Source organism: Callithrix jacchus, chromosome 21 (genome assembly GCF_049354715.1).
Source record: "Callithrix jacchus isolate 240 chromosome 21, calJac240_pri, whole genome shotgun sequence".
NCBI classification, from domain to species: Eukaryota; Metazoa; Chordata; class Mammalia; order Primates; family Cebidae; genus Callithrix; species Callithrix jacchus.
Genome location: NC_133522.1, coordinates 35,040,253 through 35,063,150, shown reverse-complemented (window position 1 = coordinate 35,063,150; position 22,898 = coordinate 35,040,253). Strand labels below are relative to the sequence as shown.

General features: G+C 37.3%; 1 protein-coding gene across 6 annotated transcripts in view; it reads left to right on the top strand.

The window, feature by feature from the left end:
• The window catches only part of LTN1 (listerin E3 ubiquitin protein ligase 1), a 65,720-nt gene that overhangs the window by 2,112 nt on the left and 40,710 nt on the right, over positions 1-22,898 (top strand). For 3 of the 6 annotated variants that reach the window (XR_013530551.1, XM_078358424.1, XM_054248949.2), the window contains exons 2-10: positions 2,277-2,393; positions 3,304-3,507; positions 4,608-4,706; positions 5,914-6,144; positions 8,827-8,879; positions 9,594-9,774; positions 19,437-19,610; positions 20,212-20,402; positions 21,370-21,505. Coding sequence is in view for 4 of the 6 variants with exons in the window: in XM_078358424.1 (XP_078214550.1) it covers positions 2,277-2,393; positions 3,304-3,507; positions 4,608-4,706; positions 5,914-6,144; positions 8,827-8,879; positions 9,594-9,774; positions 19,437-19,610; positions 20,212-20,402; positions 21,370-21,505 (1,386 nt within the window). In the remaining 2 variants the exon portion in view is untranslated. The remainder of the gene's footprint in view (positions 1-2,276; positions 2,394-3,303; positions 3,508-4,607; positions 4,707-5,913; positions 6,145-8,826; positions 8,880-9,593; positions 9,775-19,436; positions 19,611-20,211; positions 20,403-21,369; positions 21,506-22,898) is intronic. The other 3 variants (XR_013530552.1, XM_078358425.1, XM_008986535.5) reach the window with 1 other exon arrangement.

Genomic DNA, 22,898 nt, shown 5'->3' with positions numbered 1-22,898 from the left:
TTCAGATTGATCTCATTGTTTCCTTATGATTAGATTCAGGCTAAACAATTTTTAGAAGGAATCTTTCATAGATGATAAAGCTTTCTCTGTGCATCACACCAGGGGCACTTTGCACCTGCTTGTCCCCTTATTGGTGGTATTTGTTTAACCACTTGGTTAAGGTGTTGTCCATTATAAAGTTATCTTTTTCCATTTGTCAGTGACAAATAATATGTTAGTTTGAAACTGTGAATGTCCTATCCTTCCACAAACTTTCACCTAATGTTTTGAGTACCCTGGAATCATTTATTACTATAGTGATTTGAAAACTTATGTTTAATCATGAAAACAACCCAAGTAATGAATTAATTACTCATATATCATTTTAAATGTGATGAAACTGAGGTTTAGAGAAATTAGCTTGCATGAGCTCATGTAGCCAGGAAGTTGTGGAGTTGGGATTTTAACTTTAATGTGGCAAAGTCTTCAATAGAAGACTTTGATACTGGATGTCAGATATTCAGAGATAATAGACAGATGTCTGCTGTTCTTGAACTGCTAGTTTGATGAAACAGGCACATATGTAAGCAAATATTATATTAAAGCATGATGCAGGTATTAGAAGAAAGAATGTGGGAGAATAAAAAAGAATGAGGGAAGGCAAGTGTTGCAAATACGAGTTTGAAGGATGAATAGGAGTTTGTCAGGGAGTGAAAAGAAAGGAAACATTTTCAGGTAGAGAGAAAAGAGTATATAAAGATCAAATTGTGAAAGGGCATCACATAGATAACCTTTTTTTTTTTTATTTGAGACAGTGTCTTGGTTCACTGCAACCTCCACCTCCCTGGTTCAAGCAATTCTCTTGCCTCAGCCTCTTGAGTAGCTGAGATTACAGGCATGCTCCACCATACCTGGCTAATTTTTTGTATTTTTAGTAGAGATGGGATTTTGCCATGTTGGCCAGGCTGGTCTCAAATTCCTGGCCTGAAGTGATCTGCCCATCTCAGCCTTCCAAAATGCTAGGATTACAGACATGAGCCGCCATGCCCTGCCTCAGAGAACGTTGAATTCAGTTTGGTACTAGAGCAGGAATGATGGCAGCATAATTAGAGAAGGAGGTGGGACAAGGGAAGGAAATAGTGGCAGGAGGTAAGACAGTGAAAAGTTGAGTTTAGATGGTAAAAGATCTTGTAAGTCTTCCTTGGTTTGGTCTGTAAACTGTAGACTCAGAATTGCCACCTCAAATACCTCTAGAAGCTAGGCCCAAAAGAACGTAGACAGAAGTAGTCATAGTATAAGAAAAAATAAAAGTCATAAATAGAATTGTTTCTTAATTTTTATTAAACTATGGGTATAGCACTTAATGTACAAAGGTCATAAGAATAACTTTTAAATTCAAAGTAGACATTGAAAGAAAGATAATTAGTGCATTTAAAAGTAACTTGGGTTGTTTACATGATACCCTAAAGTCATCATATTTAGTTTTTAGAATTATGATTCACTAACTACTTCCTTTGTAGCTCTTTATTCATGTACCAGTATTGAGAAAGGTGAATTGAATTACCAATATTAATTCATTTTAGTAAACTTAAAAAATAGAGAACCACTGCTTTGCCTGTGGAGTAGCCATTCTTTTATTCTTTTCTCTTTTTGTTTTTGAAATGGAGTTTTACTCTTTTTGCCCAGGCTGGAGTGCAAATGCTGCAATCTTGACATACTGCAACCTCCGCCTCCTGGGTTCAAGCAGTTCTCCTGCCTCAGTCTCCCAGGTAGCTGGGATTAAAGGCATGCTCCACCAAGCCCGGCTGATTTTCTTATTTTTAGTAGAGATGGGATTTTACCATGTTAGCCAAGGTGGTCTCGAACTCCTGACTTTGGGTGATCTACTCTCCTTGGCCTTCCAGAGTGCTGGGATTACAGGAATGAACCACTGTGCCTGACCTATTTTCTTAATAGACTTGCTTTCACTTAGTTTTAAATGCTACAGATTGAAGAAAAAAATGTAATGCGGGCCATCATTTTCTTTTCTGGTCACTTAATTCAGTGTAGAAAGTAGGCCAGATTATTCCTTGCCAAATGAATTTTCCAAACGCACTTTTGCTAGGTATTAGCAAGTTTTTTTTTTTTTTGAGACAGAGTCTTACTCTGTTGCCTGGGGGGAGTGCAGTGGCACGATCTTGGCTCACTGCAACCTCAGCCTCCCAGGTTCAAGTGATCCTTGTACCTCAGTCTTCTGAGTAGCTGGGATTATAGGCATCCACCACCATACCTGGCTAATTTTTGTGTTTTTTTTGTAGAGACGGGGTTTTGCCATGTTGCCCAGGCTGGTCTTGAACTTTAGGGCTCAAGTGATCTACCCGCCTTGGCCTCTCAAAAGTGTTGGGATTACAGGCATGAGCCACCCTGCTCCGCTGGTATGAGCAATTTGAATCACACATTCGGATAACTGTTGGCAAACATCTTTATAGAGAAATAAGAAATAGATGAGTTTACATGGATTGTGGATGTCTGAAACATTTTCTCTTTAGATGACAATAAGTTAATTTCTTTCAGCAATTCAAATATTTCTTTGTATCAACCTCCTATCTTTTAATTGAAGACTACTATATTGTGTATCAGTCAGACAAATCACTGAGTATGATTCAAAACAAAGGAGTCTGTCTTACAGATTGACCACTGTATTGATTTTTATTGGCCATAATAATGTAATTTTAGCCGAAGGAGGTTAGGGTAAGCTTTGAGTATGTGGAAATGAGTGTATCCACCCTCAAGGAACTCCCAGTCTAGCAGCAGCTATCAAGAGACCTGGGCCATTGTGATTGCTTCATAAATACTTGTTCAGTTTATGAATGAATGAAAAGATGGGTTCTATTTATGAGTTAATTTTACAGCATTACACAGTATATGAGAGTGTATACATACTATTTATATGAAAGTTGGAAATAAAATTCGTAAAACAGCATTTGTGAAAATTTTACCACATGATACATTGTGATTTTAAAAATTATCAATTTCTTTAAAATTCTGTCATGGTCCATTATATTGATATTATGAGCCAATAACGGATTGTATCCATGGTTTACAAAACATTCTAATATTTAGGAAATGGAATAATTCCTAGGATCAGTATCGATGGATTCTTGGCGGCAACAAAACCATTAGTCTTTGGGGAACTTTGCAATGGATGAAATTTTAGGCTAGGAAAAAAGAAAATATATTAGAGTAAAAGCTCATTCTGACCATGGGAGTAGCCAAGGAATTATAAAGTCTAGTTTTGAGCCCTTTCCGGACTCTCACTTCTTTTCTCCATAATTTTCTTATCAGCCTTCAAACAGTGGCCGAGCTGCAGAACTACTTGCCAAAGAACAGGGAACAGTGCCTGGATTTATTGGTTTTGGAACATCTCACAATGACCTGGGTTACGTTCCTGCTATTCAAGGAGCTGAAGAAATTGACAGTCTTGTAGATTCTGATTTCCGAATGGTGCTGCGGAAACTTTCAAAGAAAGATGTCACCACAAAATTAAAAGCAAGTTTCCTTGTTTTCATAAAAGTTATCAGGAAAATCCCTTTGTTAAAATGAAATGTCATTAGCGTATCTTATGTAAAGAAACATGAACAATAATTTATTGCTAAGCTCTTTTACAATTGTACTTTCTTCTTTCTTTCTTTTTTTGAGACAGAGTCTTGCTTTGTTGCCATGCGCCAGGCTGGAGTGCAGTGGCGCAATCTCAGCTCACTGCAACCTCCGCCTCCTGGGTTCAAGCAATTGTCCTGCCTCAGCCTCCTAAGTAGCTGGGACTACAGGCGCGTGCCAGCACGCCCAGCTAATTTTTGTATTTTTTTTTTTTTTGAGACGGAGTTACGCTGTTGTTACCCAGACTGGAGTGCAAGGCGCGATCTCGGCTCACCGCAACCTCCGCCTTGTGGGTTCAAGCAATTCTCCTGCTTCAGCCTCCTGAGTAGCTGGGACTACAGGCGTGCACCACCATGCCCAGCTAATTTTTGTATTTTTAGTAGAGACGGAGTTTCACCTTGTTGACCAGGATAGTCTTGATCTCTTGACCTTGTGATCCACCCGCCTCGGCCTCCCAAAGTGCTGGGATTATAGGCGTGACCCACCGCGACTGGCCTTTTTTTTCAAGACGGGGTTTCACCTTGTTGACCAGGATGGCCTCGATCTCTTGACCTCGTGATCTGCCTGCCTCCCAAAGTGCTGGGATTATAGGTGTGAGCCACTGTGCCCAGCCTACAATTGTACTTTTTTCTGATACACAGTCTTAAACTTGATATTTATTTTCTAAATTGTAAGTTAGTTTGCTACACAAAACTTTTTTGAACTGCTTTGGAATTTTGGCTGTACAGTTTTTCCCATTAGGAAATGTTAACTTTGACCGTGTAACTTTAAATTGAGGTTTTTTTCTTTGTAGATGTTTTATTTTTTAAAAAACAACTGTGGAGTTTCTCCCATAGTAGCCTGTGAAGGAGCTCTTCAGACTAGTCCCCTATGGCGTAAACAGAAATGGTGTATTCTCCTGCTACATACAATAGACAAAGCTTCCAGAACAGAGTAATAATAGCCAGTAGTATAGTTGTTAATCCTTAATTATGTTAATAACTTAATTTTAGGCTATGCAGGAATTTGGAACCATGTGTACAGAGAGAGACACAGAAACTGTGAAAGGAGTTCTTCCATATTGGCCAAGAATTTTTTGCAAAATTTCACTTGTAAGTATTCAAACTTTGCTAGTTTATTTCTGTTGTATGTTTTTGGTTGGAGTCATGGAGACTCTCAAATTTGTAAGGTTGATTTTTGGTGAGGGTTATTAAATGTTAGATTAGTCTTGTTATACAGATTGAATTTTTAACACTGGAGAAGAGTGTAGAAATAAAAAAGATTGGGGCCAGGTACGATGGCTCATACCTATAATCCCAGCACTTTGGAAGGCTGAGTTGGGCAGATCACTTTAGGTCAGGAGTTTGAGACCAGCCTGACTAATATGGTGAAACCCTGTCTCTACTAAAAATACCAAAATTAGCCAGGCATGGTGGCGGATGTCTGTAATCCCAGCTACTTGGGAGCCTGAGGCAGGAGAATCCCTTGAACCCAGGAGGCGGATGTTGCAGTGAGTCAAGATCTCATCAGTGCACTCTAGCCTGGACAACAGAGAGAGACAACGTCTTTAAAAAAAAAAAAAAAAGAAAATTACTGGATTGTGTTGGGTTATGAAGAACATTGAGGAAATCTGTTTTCAGAAATAAGGTTGTTACTAGAGAATTACCCAGGTGCTTTCCAGTTTTAATACATTTTGACAATTATTTTATTCCCTGTAAATTTGCTGCAGAAGAATGAGAGTGAGTTGCTTAATTATTCAAGGCCCAACTTTTTTTTTTTTAAATTGAGACGGAGTCTTGCTCTGTCACCCAGGCTGGAGTGCAGTGGCACAATCTCTGCTCACTGTAACCTCTGTTTCCAGGGTTCAAGTGATTCTCCTGCCTCAGCCTCCTGAGTAGCTGGGATTACAGGTGTGTGCCACCATGCCTTGCTAATTTTTTGTATTTTTTATTAGAGATGGGGGTTTTACCATGTTGGCCAGGCTGGTCTCAAACTCCTGTCTGTAAATGATCAGCCCACTTTGGCCTCCCAAAGTGCTGGGATTATAGGTGTGAGCCACCGTGCTCAGCCTCAAGGCTCAACTTTGAATCTGTTTTGAATATAATCCTATCATTGGGAAAAGGGGAGAAAGAAAAATTAATTATTTTACATAATTTCTGATTTAAAAAACCTCTAAATTATTGATTTAAAAAATTGATTTCAGTTTGGCTCAATACATAGGTGAATTCTTGGTAATGGGTCATTATAGCATATTTGGAAATGTCTGTGACTGTTTTTCTGGACTAGAGCTATTTTAAATCACATTTATATTTTTAATAGGATCATGATCGTCGGGTCCGAGAAGCCACACAGCAAGCTTTTGAAAAACTTATCCTTAAAGTAAAGAAACAGTTGGCTCCCTACTTAAAAAGTTTAATGGGATATTGGCTAATGGCTCAGTGTGATACTTACACACCAGCTGCTTTTGCGGCAAAAGATGCATTTGAAGCGGCTTTTCCTCCAAGCAAGCAACCTGAAGCCATAGCATTTTGTAAAGATGAAATTACAAGTGTAAGTTCTGGAATCATTCTGAATTTTTTTTTTTTTTTTTAAGTGTTTCAGGTTATAAGCATACCATAATGACAGCTCTTTTACTTAGGATTGCAGGGGAATGAGTAAGTATAATATTTCCAACTGAAGATTGCCATTTTAAGATTCTGTTTAGTAAAGTTGACTAATTTGGATCTGTAACAATTTAACATTTGGATTGGATCTTTCTGCAGTATTTCTATTTTTCATTTTAGTTTTGAAGTCTTTATTTTTTAAAAAAGTAGATATGTTTTATAATGTGTAATCTAAACAAAGAATGTATCTAAGAATAAATCTAAATTATTTTCTCTGATATTTCCATTTCAGTACATATATACAGATCTACCTTAGTCTCTTTTTGTTGGCTTTCTGGTGTAACTTTACTTGAATGTACTATAGTTTAACTCTTTTTATATTAATATACATTTGAATTTTTTTCTAATTTTTTATCATAACAAATGCTACTTCAGTAAACATTCTTGAGTAGAACTCTTCATACGCTTGTGGGAGTGATACATACTAGAACTTGTAGTAAGCATTTGTTGGGCCAAAGGATAAGAACATTAAAAATTTTTATAAAAAATGATAACTGGCCCTTCAGAAGGCCAAACAAATTTATACTCCCATTATCAGATAAAGTTTCTTCACACTGGGCCAACACTTTTGCCATAACTTTTTCATAAAAAGTTACCAGCCATACCTGTTTGTGGCTTTCAGTGTGTCTGTTTCTAGTAGTATCTTATTTCTTCCCCCTTTATTTGCTGTTCCCAATATATGGCCTTGAAAAACGAGACAACAGAGTTGTTAGAATTATATGGAGAAATAAAGTAGATGAAGTAGGAGTGAGGAGGGACTTGATAATTAAAAAAAAAAAGTCCATGCTTGCATTTATTCCCTTATTTAGTACTCCTATGTTTCCACAACACCCTGCGTATAACCCTACTTAAACATTTCTGTCTGACCCTCTCTCTCTATTTTCCTTTCTCCTTTCAATTAGCCATCCTGCTGTGGCTCTCCATTACACTATCAATTCAAATGTCTTGTCTTCACATACACTTGTCTTATGGTGTAATATAAGGCAAATTTCTGCACGATCTGGTCCCTGCTTACCTGTCTAATCTCTTCACCGAACACTTCCCACCACATTACTTGATTCTAGTTCCCCATTTAGGTTCTTCCATTTTTCATTTCTCAGGTGTACCAAGCTTGTTTTTCTAGGGAGAAGGCTTGTAGCTTTAATCATATGCTCAAATGGAGTTCTCTAGCCCATCTGTAACTTGAGAATTTTTGGTTGATTTAAAATGCCAAGCGATAAATGTTATGAGAGTGAAGTGTCGTGAGTTTGGACATTAAGAGTTTTAGGAAATGGATTTTGAGACAACTAATTTGGCTCTTCATAGGCTTTAAAAAAATAAATTTGTTCTTGGCTTTGTCATGGATGGTAACAGAATGAACATATGGGTTCTGTTATCCATATGTTCATTCTTCTATTTTATTTTCCCTTTAGTTGGCTATGCCACAGTTCAGCTATTGGCATTGAACTGTCTCAAATTCCAAACCCATGTATTAGGAGATAGACAAATGAAAATCAAAATGTCAACATTATAGATAGAATATCATACTGTCTATAAAACATTACGATAAATGTCTCTAGGTCACACCATTAGTTCTAGTCCCACTCTGCCATCAGGTATCAACTAGGTGTGTGACCCTGGGCAAGTTTCTGTGCCTTCATTTTGTAATCTGTAAAGCAGGAATTAACTTGTACTTCATGGAGTTTTTGTGAGGATTAATTTAGTTAACGCCTAATATGTGTTCAAAGCAATACCTGGCACATATAAAAGCTCAATAAATGTTATTTTCATTGCTGATAAAGTAGTTACTGGAACAATGGATGGACTCCCTTGCACCACACCCCAGAAGGAAACAGACTTCCCCATGTGTGAAAACCTCATACCTTCCTCTGTTGGAGCAGAGCACAACGTGGTGTTCTTTGTAGGCAAGCAGGCTTACAAAAAGAAGGGAAAGCAGAGCCCAATTTCTCTCCCAGATTCACAAGTTCATTTCATTGCTGTGTGCAAGAGAAATGGAGGAACAAGTGGTCAGGAGTATTTATAGGCGCAGAGGGAAGAAGTATCTATCCTTCTTATTCTTTTTTTTTTTTAATTGAGTCGGAGTTTCGCTCTTGTTACCCAGGCTGGAGTGCAATGGCGTGATCTCGGCTCGCTGCAACCTCCGCCTTCTGGGTTCAGGCAGTTCTCCTGCCTCAGCCTCCCGGGTAGCTGGGATTACAGACACACGCCACCATGCCCAGCTAATTTTTTGTATTTTTAGTAGAGACGGGGTTTCACCATGTTGACCAGGATGGTCTCAATCTCTTGACCTTGTGATCCACCGGCCTCGGCCTCCCAAAGTGCTGGGATTACAGGCGTGAGCCACCACGCCTGGCCTATCCTTATTCTAACAGTAGCTAATGTTGGGGATTGATAGAAAAAGAAAAATTGATAAAATTCAAACCTTTTAGTTTTGCTATTTGATTCTGCTCTTAGGTAAGATGAGGTTTATGGGGATTTTTAAAAATGGATTTTATTAAACTAGGCTTTGTCTGTTCACCATTGACAGTTCAGTAAAACCAAAGGCTTTGATATTTTCCCCTCTTTGTAGGTGCTGCAGGATCATCTTTTAAAAGAAACACCTGATACACTCAGTGACCCGCAGTAAGTTGTATTGGTTCTTTGTAACTCATGTTAAGGATTTGTTTCACTCATAAGTAATCGGATGATGTCAATGTGACTTTTTTTTTTTTAAGATGAACTCTTTTTGCCCAGGCCGGAGTACAGTGGCACGATCTCAGCTTGTTGCAACCTCCACCTCCTTCAAGCAACTCTGCCTCAGCCTCCTGAGTAGCTGAGATTACAGGCACCTGCCACCACACCTGGCTAATTTTTTTTTGTATTTTCAGTAGAGATAGGGTTTCACCATGTTGGTCAAGCTGGTCTCAAACTCCTGACCTCAGATAACCTGCCTATCTCGGCATCCCAAAATGCTGGAATTACAGGTGTGAGCCACCGTGCCCAGCCTTGTTTACTTTTAAATTCTAATTAAAGTTTTAAGAGTCCTTGAGGGAAAATAGTCTTAGATGGCTTGATATCCATTCCCTGGGATCACCCTTGTACATGCTACTGACAGCATTATACTTGCTCACTTATTTCAAGCCTTGGCCTTTCATCTTCTTTCACCTAGTATTAGGAGTAAAGTGTGATTAAATTTCTTTGTATGTTTATACTTTGAGGGTCATTGACATAGGGGAAATAGATAGAAATAAAGCAACTTTGGTAGATATTTAATGATAAAAACTTAAAATAGAAGTACCAGTTATGTAGTTTGGCTTATTCCAAATTTTTTAATATATTATTTTGTTTTATATTAAGAACTGTTCCAGAGGAAGAAAGAGAAGCTAAATTCTATCGGGTTGTAACTTGTTCCTTATTGGCGTTAAAGAAATTGCTTTGCCTCTTACCTGATAATGAGCTTCATTCTCTGGAGGAGAAAATTAAGTCTCTTTTATCACAGAATAAGTTTTGGAAATATGGAAAACACAGTGTACCTCAGGTATGTTAATCTTTTTTACCTTAAGACATTTCTCTGATTCCTTAACTGCATCATCTTAGTGTATGTTTTAGGTTTATTGTTTATATTTAGAACTCTGCAAGCACATCTCTGTGGTAGGCCATTCATTTACTGAATTACCTCTCTTACTATAATGTTACTGTGTTTTTACCTTTTTATTTAGTTTTGGCCTCAGATTCAGAATTATCAGTATGAATTACCATACTCCTTTGTTGATAGCACCTTAAAATTGGTGTGTGCAAGCCTCTTCTCATTTAATGTATTTATTTTTTCCCTTTTTTCCATGTCTCCATTCTCCACTTTCACTGGCTCACTGGTCTGCTATGTTTAATATATGTCCTTTTGTTTGTGCGGTTGATTCTCATCATTCATAGTAATTACGTTCTATAAGCTCATCTTGAATACTGACTTAGTGAATACTGAGGGATTGTTCTTACCGGAAATACAGGGTTAGGTTCTTGTGAGCCTCTAGTCACAGCATTTTTGTCAGCTCATAACTGACATAGCCATCACATAACCTTTATGTTTCTGCTTAAAGAGCTTATTTCGTAGCTATCGTTGATTCATTAGCATTGAATTCATGGCCAACAGCACTAAAACTCATGCCTGGATAAAATGTATCTACCACGTATTTTCTTTGTAATGCACATCACAGCATTCTTGTGCTTAGACACAATAGACAGCACTTCAGTGCTGCTGCTTGGAGGCCATTTAAAACATGAAATCACCAATCAAAAGCACAAAAATTTGAAAAAATACTGTGAAAAGGACACTTGTTTACAGTATGAGAGTTGAAATAAAGGAGTGTCTGTCGCCTTGTTCAGTCTCAGCTGAGAATGTGCATGGGGGTGACTTAGATTTTTCGCCATTCTATGCATGTCCATAAATGGCTGCAAGACACTGCAAGTTTTTTTTTTTTTTTTTAATCCAGATGGAGTTTTGCGCTTGTCACCCAGGCTGGAGTGCAATGGTGCAATCTAGGTCATTGCAGCCTCCACCTCCTGGGCTGAAGTGATTCTCTGCCTCAGCCTCCCAAATAGCTTGGATTACAGGTGCCTGCCACCATACCTGGCTAATTTTTTTTGTATTTTTAATAGAGATGGGGTTTCACCATGTTGACTGGGCTGGTCTCAAACTCCTGACCTCAGGTGATCCACCCACCTCAGCCTACCAAAGTGCTGGGATTACAGGCGTGAGCCGCCCTGCCTAGCCTAAGATGCTGCAAGTTTTGATTTTGGGGTTACAAATAAATTTTAGCAAGTAGGTGAATTAGCAAATACGGGATTTGTGAGGATTGACTGTATTTTTGTAAAATGTGCTTTAGTTTGTGCTTGCGTTTTTAATTCACATAAATGGTACTGTGTTATATTTTATTGCATTTATTACTTTTTATTTATTGCTTTAAAAAAAGATCTCTCATTTTTCTATATGTACATCTGATCTATGACTTCTGCCTGCCTTGTAGTATTCAGAAGTTTGCACATACCTATCCATTTAACCTGCCCATTCCTCCAGTGATAGATCCTGATTGCTTCCAACTCCTTGCCTTCACAAGTAATGCAGCAATGAACATCTTCATTCATGTGAAATTATCTGAATTTCAGAGTCAGTAGAGGGTGTGCATACCTAATTTCCTGAAATAGCGCCAGATTGCTCTCCTGAATGGCTGCATCACTCTAGACTCAACCATTAATACACGGTGACTCTTACACTGCATTACCTTATGTTCTAGCCATCACTATGCAGCATTTGCTGCTTCATTTTTGATCAGCCTAATAGGAATTCAGGTGATATCTCTCTTTAACTTGAATTACCTTCTTTATTGGTGATTTTTTAGCAACTCTTCATAGCGTCTCTTCAAGCATTTTTAGCATCTATTCATTTTTGTGTTTCTTCTTGTTAATTTTTCCTTTTTTTTTTCTATTGGAGTTCTTTTATGTAAGACTTTCTTCTGTAATCTAAATATTAGTCTTTTTGTCTTTTTAAAAAATTCTAGTCTCGTGACAGAGTATCTTTTGTCATTTTAGGCAATGCAAAAAAGCTCCCATTCTGTCATCTCTCCCATGTGTCTTATGTCAGAAAGAAATATTAATTTTGATGTGATCAGAGTCACTGTTTTCTGCCTTATGAAGGCCATTCTTATATTTGAATCATACAGATATTCTTATATTTTTAAATTTTTTAGCTTTATAGTTGTAGGTTTTATATGCAATTTTAACTTTCATATAAAATCTTTAATCAATAATCTACCTTTTCATTTGGTGTTAAGTATGGATCTTGTTACATTTTTCTACATATATGGTGAGTCAATTTTCCTAACATTACCTAGTAAACTGATCTGTCATCTTGTCATTACAAGACATTAAATTCTTTTTTTTTTTTGAGACGGAGTTTTGCTCTTGTTACCCAGACTGGAGTGCAATGGCACGATCTCTGCTCACTGCAACCTCCGCCTCCTGGGTTCAAGCTATTCTCCTGCCTAAACCTCCCGAATAGCTAGGACTATAGGCGCGCACCACCATGCCCAGCTAATTTTTGTATTTTTAGTAGAGACGGGGTTTCACCTTGTTGACCAGGATGGTCTCGATCTCTTGACCTCGTGATCCACCCACCTTGGCCTCCCAAAGTGCTGGGATTATAGGTATGAGCCACCGCGCCCAGCCTAAATTCTTATATATTGTGGGACACAGTGGCTCATGCCAGTAATTCCAGAACTTTGGGAGACCAAGGCAGGTGGGTCACTTGAGCCCAGGAGTTCCAAATCAGCCTGGATAACATGGCAAGACCCTGTCTCTACAAAAAATAAAAATAAAAAAATTAGCCGGGTGTAGCGGCACACCCCTATTGTCCCAGCTACTTGGAGGCTGTGGCGGAAGGATTGCTTAATCCCAGGAAGTTGAGGCTCCAGCAAGCCGTGGTTGTGCCACTGCACTCCAGCCTGGGGGTGGGACCCTTTCACAAAAAAAAAAAAAAAAAAAAAAAATCATACAATCATAAATTTGCCTCTAACCTATGTTCTGATGCATTGGTCTCTGTTTCTTCTTGTACCAGTGCCATTGTCAGTAAGACATTATGATATGTTTTTTTATTTTTATTTTTTTAAGGCAGTCTCACTCTGTCTACCAGGCTGGAGTGCCATGGCATGATCTCAGCTCACTGCACCCTCTGCCTCCTGCATTCAAGTGATTCACCTGCCTCAGCCTCCTGAGTAGCTGGGATTGCAGGTGCCCGCCACCACACCCGGCTAATTTTTGTATTTTTAGTAGAGATGAAATCATCTTGGCTAGGCTGTTTTTTTTGAGACAGAGATTTGCTCTGTCACTCAGGCTGGAGTGTAGTGGCACAGTCTGGACTCACTGCAACATCTGTGTCCTGGGTTCAAGCCATTCTCCTGCTTCAGCCTCCCAAATAGCTGGGATTACAGGCACCTGCCTCCATGCCAAGATAATTTATGTATTTTTAGTAGAAACAGAGCTTAATCATGTTGGCCAGGCTGGTCTCAAACTCCTGACCATAGGTGATCCACCTGCCTTGGCCTCTCAAAGTGCTGGGATTACAGGCGTAAGCCACTAAATTACAAGACATTAAATTCTTTTTTTTTTTTTTTTTCCCCCTGGCCAGCACTTTATTCTTTCATAAAAATTTCGGTAAATTTGGGCTGGGTGTGGTGGCTCACACCTGTAATTCCAGACCTTTGGGAGGCCAAGGCAGGAGGATTATTTGAGGCCAGGAGTTTGAGACCAGCCTTCACAACATAGTTAGACCCCATCTGAAAAATATTAAAAAATTAGCTGGACACAGTGGGGAGTGCTAGTGGGGAGTGCTAGTAGTCGTAGGTACTTGGGAAGTTGTGCTCAGAGGATCATCTGAGCCTGGGAGATTGAGGCTGCAGTGAACTATGATTGCACTGCCACTGTACTTCAGCCTAGGCAATAGAGTGAGACCCTGCCTCAAAAAAACAAATTCCAGTACATTTATTGAATTTCTCAAACTCTAAGTAGAATTTTAATTGGGGTTGTGCTCAATTTATAGACCAATATGGAGAGACTTGCTTTCTTTATGTTATTGAATCTTCTATCCATGGAGTTCTCATCTCTCAATTTTTTTTTTTTTGAGATGGAATCTCACTCTGTCACCCATGGTGGAGTGTTGTGGTGTGATCTTGGCTCACTGCAACCTCTGCCTCCTGGGTTCAAGTGATTCTCCTGCTTCATCCTCTTGAGTAGCTGGAATTACATATGCTACCATGCCCAGCTAATTTATATATTTTTAGTAGAGACAATTTCTCACCATGTTGGCCAAGCTGGTTTCAAACTCCTGACCTCAAATGGTCCATCTGCCTTGGCCTCTCAAAGTGCTAGGAATACAGGTGTGAGCCACCATGCCCGCCCTCTCTCAATTAATTTGGGTACTTTAAAATATTCTACAATAGGGCGGGGCGTGGTGGCTCACGCCTATAAATCCCAGCACTTTGGGAGGCTGAGGTGGGCGGATCACGAGGTCAAGAGATTGAGATCATCCTGGTCAACGAGGTGAAACCCTGTCTCTACTAAAAATACAAAAATTAGCAGGGCATGGTGGCACGCGCCTGTAATCCCAGCTACTCAGGAGGCTAAAGTACCAGAATTGCTTGAACCCAGGAAGCAGAGGCTGCGGTGAGCCATGATCACGCCATTGCACTCCAGCCTGGGTAACAACAGCGAAACTCCATCTCAAAAAAAAAAAAAAAATCTACAATAATTCTAAAAAATTAACTTATTGAAGTATAATTTGCACACAGTCCTGTAAAATGCGGCCATTTTTACAGTTTAATTTTTGACAGATATATATACCCATATAACCACTACAATAAAGAAATAGAACATTTTTTTTTTTTTTACCCAGAATGTTTTCCTTTTGTCCTTCCAAGTCATCGTCCACCTTTACCCCAGGCAGTCATTGATTTGCCTTTCATCACTACAGATTAGATTTGTCTTTTCTGTGCTTTCATATAAATGGAGCTAGACATTACTTTGTATCTAGCTTCTTTTGCTTAGTGTAATGTTTTAAGATTTATTTGTGTTGTTGCATGTAACCGTAGTTCATTTTATTGTTTAATATAGTTTTTGTGTGAACATATGTTTTTGTCTTTCTTAAGGAGAGGAATTGATGTGTCATATGGTAAGTAAATCTCTTTAGGAAGCTACCAAGATGTTTTCTAAAGTTGTAGTACTCTTACCAGGAATGTGTGACATTTTTTAATTGCTCCATATCCTCATGTTTCATATTGTCAGCAGTTTTAATTTAGGTCATTCTCCTGGGTATGAGATCAGGGATTGCAATAGCTCACGTGTCAAATCTGGCACATCTGGGTTTTTGTTTTTTTTTTCCCATCCCCATGGACACGAGGGAAACATCTATTTTTGTAAATAGTTTTATGTATTATCTGTAGTTACTTTACTGCCTTTACTGCTACAAATCAGAGCTAAGTGGTTGCAACAAAGACTACTTCTCCCGCAAACCTTAATATATTTACTCTCCGTCCCTTTATAGAAGATGTTTACTGACCTCTGGAATGGAGGTTTCTCATTGAGATGTTAATTTACATTTCCCTGATGACTAATTACGTTGAACATCTTTTAATGTGTTTGTGGGCCGTTTCTATATCTTCTTTTTGGAGGCGTCTGTTCTAATTTTTTGCTTATTTTTTAATTCATATATTTTTTATTCCTAGAACTTTTACACTTGGTCTTAGCCAAAAGGCCGAGAAACGATTACTCCTAGAACTTCTGCTTGGTTTTTTATATTTTCTATTTCTTTGATGAAATTGTCTGTTTTTTTTTCATCCTCATCATATTTTCCTTTACCTTACTGAGTATAGTTTTAATAGCTTTTTAAAATCCATGTCTGATAATATCCGGGTCATCTTGGAGTTGCTATCAGTTAACTGTCTTATCTCTTAAGATGAGACCACATTTTTCTGGCTATTGGTATGTTGAATAATTTAAGATTATATAGTTGACATTCTGAATGTTATGTTTTGGAGACTGGATTATTCTATTTTTATCCAAAAGGTATTATTTTTGTTAGCTGGCAGTTAACTTGATTAGACCCATACTAAACCATTATGCCTGTGGTGGGAAATGCCTTAGTTCTCAGTTCATTTCTTGTTTTAGCTTTAAGCTGCTTCTACTTTACTTGAGGCCAGGAGTTCAAGACCAGCCTGCACAACATAGTTAGACTCATATCTCTAAGAAATTTAAATTTTTTAAAAAGATTGGGTTTCATCATATTTGTCAGGCTGCTCTTGAACTCCAGACCTCAGGTGATCCACTTGCCTCAGCCTCCCAAAGTGCTGGGATTACAGGCATGAGCCATCATGCCCAGCATCTCTAAAAAATTTTTAAAAATTAGCTGGGCATGGCGGAGTGCACATGCATGATTCAGAGATGGGTTGTAGATTAGGCTGTTCAAATACAGAATATAGGGGTTTCTTTCTGTGGCCCTCTCCTTCCTAGAGTCCCCTCTCACTCTCCTGCATCATCCCATGTGATCCTGGCCTTCTTTCCTGGTTCTTCTATTTCCTTTGGCCAGAAAGAAGTCAGTCTTCCTACTGAAGTTGTAGCTGGTCCTTTGCCTTTGTGATGGTGACCACAGCCATGTTTGGGAAGAGCTGCAAAAATTGGGATCCAATCTACATGGATCACTTACTCCCAGTTTGATTCTCCTCTAAAATGCATATGTATTTCAGTCTCCAGAGCTTTCAGGTAGTTGTTTTTTTGTGTTTTATCCACAGAGCCTATACCTGATCTTTTAGGAGGATTGGTATATTCGGCTCTCACTCATCCATGTTTTATGGTTTTAAAAATTGCAGTTTGGTTATTTTTGTGTTGCAAGTATGCTGTATTTATCCTGAGTAGAAGTATTTTGTCAGATAAAAGTATGTGAATGGTTTCTTCCAATATGTGGCATGCCTTTTCATTTCATTAGTGTTTTTGAAGAGTAGATACTTTAATTTTGATAAAGGCTAATTGATCATTTTCTTTTATGGTTGTGCTTTTGATGCACTATTTTTTATTTTTATTACTTCAGTGGCCAGTTACTAGATTGATGTCTTATCTAAGAAATCTTTGCCTAAGTTTGCAAAGATTTTCTATATTTTATTTTAGAAGTTTATACTTTAGCTCCATGTAGTGCATTTAGAGTTTATTTTTGCATATAAATTGAAGGTGAGAGTCAAAATTGATTTTTTGGTTATGTTATATTTAGTTTCTGAAAGAATATCCCATCCTTATTCTGACAACTTTGTCAGAAGTCACTTGACTGTATGTGTACAACTTTAATTTTAGACTCTGTTCAGCTCCATTGATCTGTATGTCTATCCTTACAACCAATACCATACTCTTGATTATTAATGTTTTATACTGTGTTGAGAACTTCCAACTTTGTTCTTTTTCGAAATTCTTTTGGTTATCTTAGGTCTTTTCCATCATAAAATAATGTTTTATAATCTCCTCAGTCTTTATGGTTTTTGTTTCCATCATGAATGAATGCTTGATGTCAAAGCAAATCAAAATTTTCTCGATTTTTCTGATGTATATATGATCAGAGTTTTTCAGCATAGCTAGAACTTGCTGTCTTTATAAATGTCATCTCTTAAAACTACTCACTTAAATAAAATATATGTATTTTGTGGTGTTAAATATGTGTGTATTTTTAAATCTCACAAAATATTATACTCTCAATCTTTGTTTAGATTTGCCTATGTATTTGTTGCTTGTGTCACAGGTGTTTTTATTTTGTTCTCATAATTTTTTTTGCCACCCTCATTCTTGAAAGACATTTGCTGAGTACGGGATTGTATGTTGGTATTTATTTTTGTGTTGGAAATACTGTTCCATGTCTTCTCATTTAAATTATTGCTGTCCACTACACACTGGGGTCTGTTGGGGGAACTGAGGAGGGACAGCGGGGTGTGGGGAGTTGGGGAGAGATAGCATGGGGAGAAATGCCAGATATAGGTGATGGAGAGGTAGGCAGCAAATCACACTGCCACGTGTGTACCTATGCAACAATCTTGCATATTCTTCACATGTACCCCAAAACCTAAAATGCAATTAAAAAAATAATTTAAAAATAAACAAATAAATTATTGCTGTCAAAGTCAACTATCAGTCTGATTATCCTTCTTTTAAAGGTAGTTTATCTTTCTCCTTGGGCTACTTTTAAGATTTTTTCCATGTGTTTTTCCAGTTGCACCATAATGTGTTTTGGTGTGGATTTCCCTTATGTATCCTGCTTGGGATTTGTTGGGCTTTTAAATCTTTGACTTGATGTATTTCATTGGCTCTGCAAAATTCTCAGCTATTATTTATAGGTGTTTCCTTTGCCTCATTCTTGTTTTGGGATTCTTATGAAATAGATATTGAAATAGATACTGTATCCTCTACGTCAGTTTTGCTTTCCTTTGTTGTTTTTGTGTTTTTGTCTCTCTGTGCTGCTTTGTGGATAATTTCTTTGCTCAGTCTTCTAATTCACTGATTCTCTTATTTCTATCTAATCTGCTGTCTTAGGCCATTGAGGCTACTTTAACAAAATACAGTCAGCTCTCCATATCTGCAGGTTCTACATATGTGGATTCAATCAACTGTAGATGAACCTGTGGCTATGAAGGGCCGACTGTATTATGCCATTTTATGTAATTCATGGGCATTTAGTACATGTGTGGAGGTAGGAAGGTGGAGTGTCCTGGAACTAATTCCCTGCAGGTACCAAGGGCTGAACTGTACCTTAGACTGAGTAATTTGTAAACAATAGAAACTTATTTCTCATGGTTCTATAGGCTGGAAATTCCAAGATCAAGGTGCCATCAGATTAAGTGTCTGGTGAGGGTTGCTTTCTCTGTTTCAAAGGTGTCTCCTTTTTGTTGTGTCCCCATGTGGCAGAAGGAGTAAATGTGGTCTTTCACACCCTTTTATAAGGGCACTCTAATCCCATTCTTGAGGGTAGTGCCCTCAAGACCTAATCATCTCCTAAAGTTCTCACTTCTTAATACTATCACACTGGTGATTAAGTTTCAACAAATTAATTTTGGAGGGAGACATTCAGACCCTTGCACTGTTCTTAAACTATGAGTTGAGCTTTAAATTTTAATTATTCTTAGTTTAGTAATTGTGCTTGATCTTTTCAGATCTACTCTGAAAAGAGGATCCTACTCCAGGATCCTTTTTTCCTACAAGTTTTAAAAAACTTTTGTTCCTTTAAATATAATAAACATTGTATTATAGAATTAGTGACTGATCATTCTAAGATTTAAAGTCTCAGATCTTTTATTTCTGCTGATTGTGGCTCATGGTGTCTTGTTTTCTGTTTGTTTGGCTATATTGGAGGCCCCAAATGAAGGCTTCTGCTACTAAAGAGGATTTGTGTTTGCTTCAGTCAAAGAAAAAGAAAGTTGAATTAATTCTTTCAGCCTTCACTTTTGCCTTGGTAATTCCTTATGCCTTTTCAGCCATTTCATACTCTTTTAAGATTTTAAAAAGTATTTTTTTTTAGCTATTTTAGTTTTCTTAGTGGGAGGGTTAGTGTGAATAATCTATTACCATAAATTACAAATCTTATTGTTTTACTAGGTTTTAATTTAATTCAGCTTTGCATTCTTTTAGATCCGCTCGGCTTATTTTGAGTTAGTTTCTGCATTGTGCCAGCGCATTCCACAGTTGATGAAAGAAGAAGCATCCAAAGTGAGCCCATCAGTTCTACTTAGCATTGATGACAGTGACCCAATTGTCTGCCCTGCTCTCTGGGAAGCTGTACTCTATACACTTACAACTATTCAGGTAGGTAAGAAAGGCACATTTAGTACACTGAGGAATAGTTGTCTTTTAATTGTATTTTAGAACCCTTAGGTATCGTTTGACAGCCTGTGAGATAAGAATATCTAAAATTTATTGGAAAAATGCTTTCTTGAAAATAAAATAAACTTGGCATAAATCTTCAACTGACTAAAATGGCATAGAGTTTTTATTTTATTTTGTTTAGCCAGTATTATTCTTTAAACCTTATGTGGCCTAGTGCAGTCACCATATCTGAATTTTATATTTAAGATGAAATATAATTAAGATTGAAATATAATTGTCCCTTTTAGAAAGCAGCTTTTTTAGAAATAGAAGTTAAATAATTATTTCTAATCAATAATGTCCTGTAAGTATGTCGAATATATGATCATTATATGTAACTACGTTTATAATTTCAGTCTTAGTTTTTAATGGTGGTGAGAGATTTTAGCTTTTTTTTTTTAAATCTTCACCTTAAGATTTTAGCTTTTTTTTTTTAGGTAAAATACTGTTTTTCTTTTTGAGAGCCTATATGTTTTCTCTTTTAATTGGGAAAAGTGTGTTTATGATCTCTAATTACTACTATGATCTTTTCTTTGGTTAGGACTGTTGGCTTCATGTAAATGCAAAAAAGAGTGTGTTTCCCAAGCTGTCAACTGTTATTCGTGAAGGTGGTCGGGGTCTAGCTACTGTCATATATCCTTACCTTCTGCCATTCATCAGCAAACTCCCTCAGTCCATCACAGATCCAAAGTTGGATTTCTTCAAAAATTTCCTCACATCTGTAGTTGCTGGGTAAGAAATTTAAATTTTTGATTTTTAAAGCAAAACAGGTTTTCTTGTTTTTATACTCATTATTTTATTTCTTAAATTTCTCCAGCTTGTTTTACTATTCATTAAGTACTTTTAATTACTTAATGAATTACATTTGGTATTTTTTTCAAAAGAGAATTACAATTGGTATTTTTTTCTTGAGTATATTCAAGGCTTCAGTGGTAGAACACAGCGGAAAGTTAGATAAATAAGGTAAAGCTCCTAGTTGGAAATAGGTCACCTAGGCTATATTTTAAATTAGCCATTTTTTAACAGCAGAATGTGCTAACCAGTTGTGCTACAGAGACATGTAACTGTTTTATTTTTCATGTTGATAAATACAAATGCCTAAATGCAGTAACTTTGCCAGTGAAATTTTTATAACGTCCACAAATTTAACTACTATAGGTGTTTAAATTCACACTTTAAAAAACGATTTCAGTACATTTGATGAACTTAGAATATACACCGTTTTGTTAATGATTGCAGATTTTTTTTTTACTACACCATTATCTTTATTTGGTTAATGTTATCTTGAAATTGCAGTGGATTGGTCCATGAATAGAAAAGTAATATCTCGGCTGGGCATGGTGGCTCACAGCTGTAATCCTAGCACAGGCCAAAGCTAAGGTGGGAGGATTGTTTGAGGTCAGGAATTCAAGACCAGCCTGGTCAAGATAGCAGACCCTATCTCTAAAAAAGAAGAAGCTAAAGGAAATATTCTTTTACTTTTTGCTGATATGTTTTTTGAAATATTTTTTCAAAGTTTTTTAAGTTCATATTCTCATTGGGCTATACGTATTTTTATTGGTATTTAATTTGTAGTTTAAGAAACTGCTTTAAAAATTTTTCTTCTGATTGATACCCATTTGAGATCTTTATTTTGATAATTCTGAGTTCTTATTTTCTTCTTCATGAAAGAGTAATCCAGTTATTAATTATTTCTTAGGCTATCCACAGAGAAAACTAAAACCAGCTCTTCAGAGTCCTCGGCAGTAATATCTGCTTTTTTTGAATGCTTACGCTTTATAATGCAGCAAAACTTAGGTGAGGAAGAGATTGAACAGATGCTCGTCAATGATCAGGTATCTGTAATGTAAAAGTCGTCAGTGTCTTTGCATACTGATTATATAGGATCAAGCTCATGTGTCTTGTTGCCATTTTCAGTAATAAGCCTTCCTTGTAAAAATTTTATTTTTATAATTTGCCAATTGAGTAATGTGTATTTCTGCTGTCAGTTGGTAGCATGGTGTGATACCTAAGAAACTGATCAGTGTCTGGATGTATAAACCCTGTTTCTTTTTTGTTTGTTTTTTGAGACAGAGTTTCACTTCTTGTTGCCCAGGCTGGAGTGCAATGGTGCAACCTTTGCCTCCTGGGTTCAAGTGATTCTCCTGCCTCAGCCTCCCAAGTAGCTGGGATTACAGGTGCCCACACCATGCCCAGCTAATTTTTGTATTTTTAGTAGAGACAGGGTTTCACCATGTTGATCAGGCTAGTTGTGAACTCCTGACCTCAGGTGATTCACCTGCTTCGACTCCCAAAGTGCTGGGATTACAGGCATGAGCCACTGCACCTGGCCTGTAAAACCCCTGTTTTAGAAAGATGTAATGCAAAACAGAATTTTGAAGATGCTATTTGTGATCTTTTATAGTAAGTTTAAATCATGAAATAATCATCTGTTAATTCTAAAATACTCAAATTATGCTTTGTGAAAGTTTGGGTTCGCTTTTAGAACCAGAGATAAGAGAAGGTTATGGAATATGGTTCTTTACGGTAGGAACTTAGTGAGATTACAGAAGCCCACATTCTAGGATGTCTCAGTTAACTTCCCTTAGTTTTGTAATTTAGGAAATAGGACTCTGCACTCTTGTGGGTCCTAGGTATCTTTAATATTGGCTTGTAGTCTCATATCTTAGATTTGCCTATAATTAAGGCAGAAAAGCAAAACACTCAAGTCCAGAAGATGCAAAGAAAACTGGATTGTTAATGACCAAGAATCCCAGTCAGTTATATCATGAAAAAGGAATAATTCAGGTGAAATAATTAAGCTCGTATATGATATGAAAGTGATCAAGGTAGCTTTTTTCATAATTCTAGGGGAAAATTTATGTTTTTCAGTTGTTAAATATGAAATTTTATAGTGTTTTACAAATACTTTGTTTAAATTTTATTTTTGTTGAAAGAAAATTGAACTTTTATATTTTTTACCTTCTGTGAATGGAAAAAGCAGTTTTTCCTTTACTTTGACACTATAGTAATCAACACAGAAGAGTTCTGTGACCAAGTATGTGGGGATTTTTGCCCACCAAGCAAGCAGTCAGTTCTGTAGCAGACACCAGCTATGTGTTCTCTAATTGAGTTCTGACGATCTACCTGGAGATGGTGTCAGATCTCACTGGTTTAGGACTTAGTCCCGCAAGACTGGTCGTCACTTCTGATGCCAATCTTAAGCCCCAGGCTATTTTACCTGGGCTT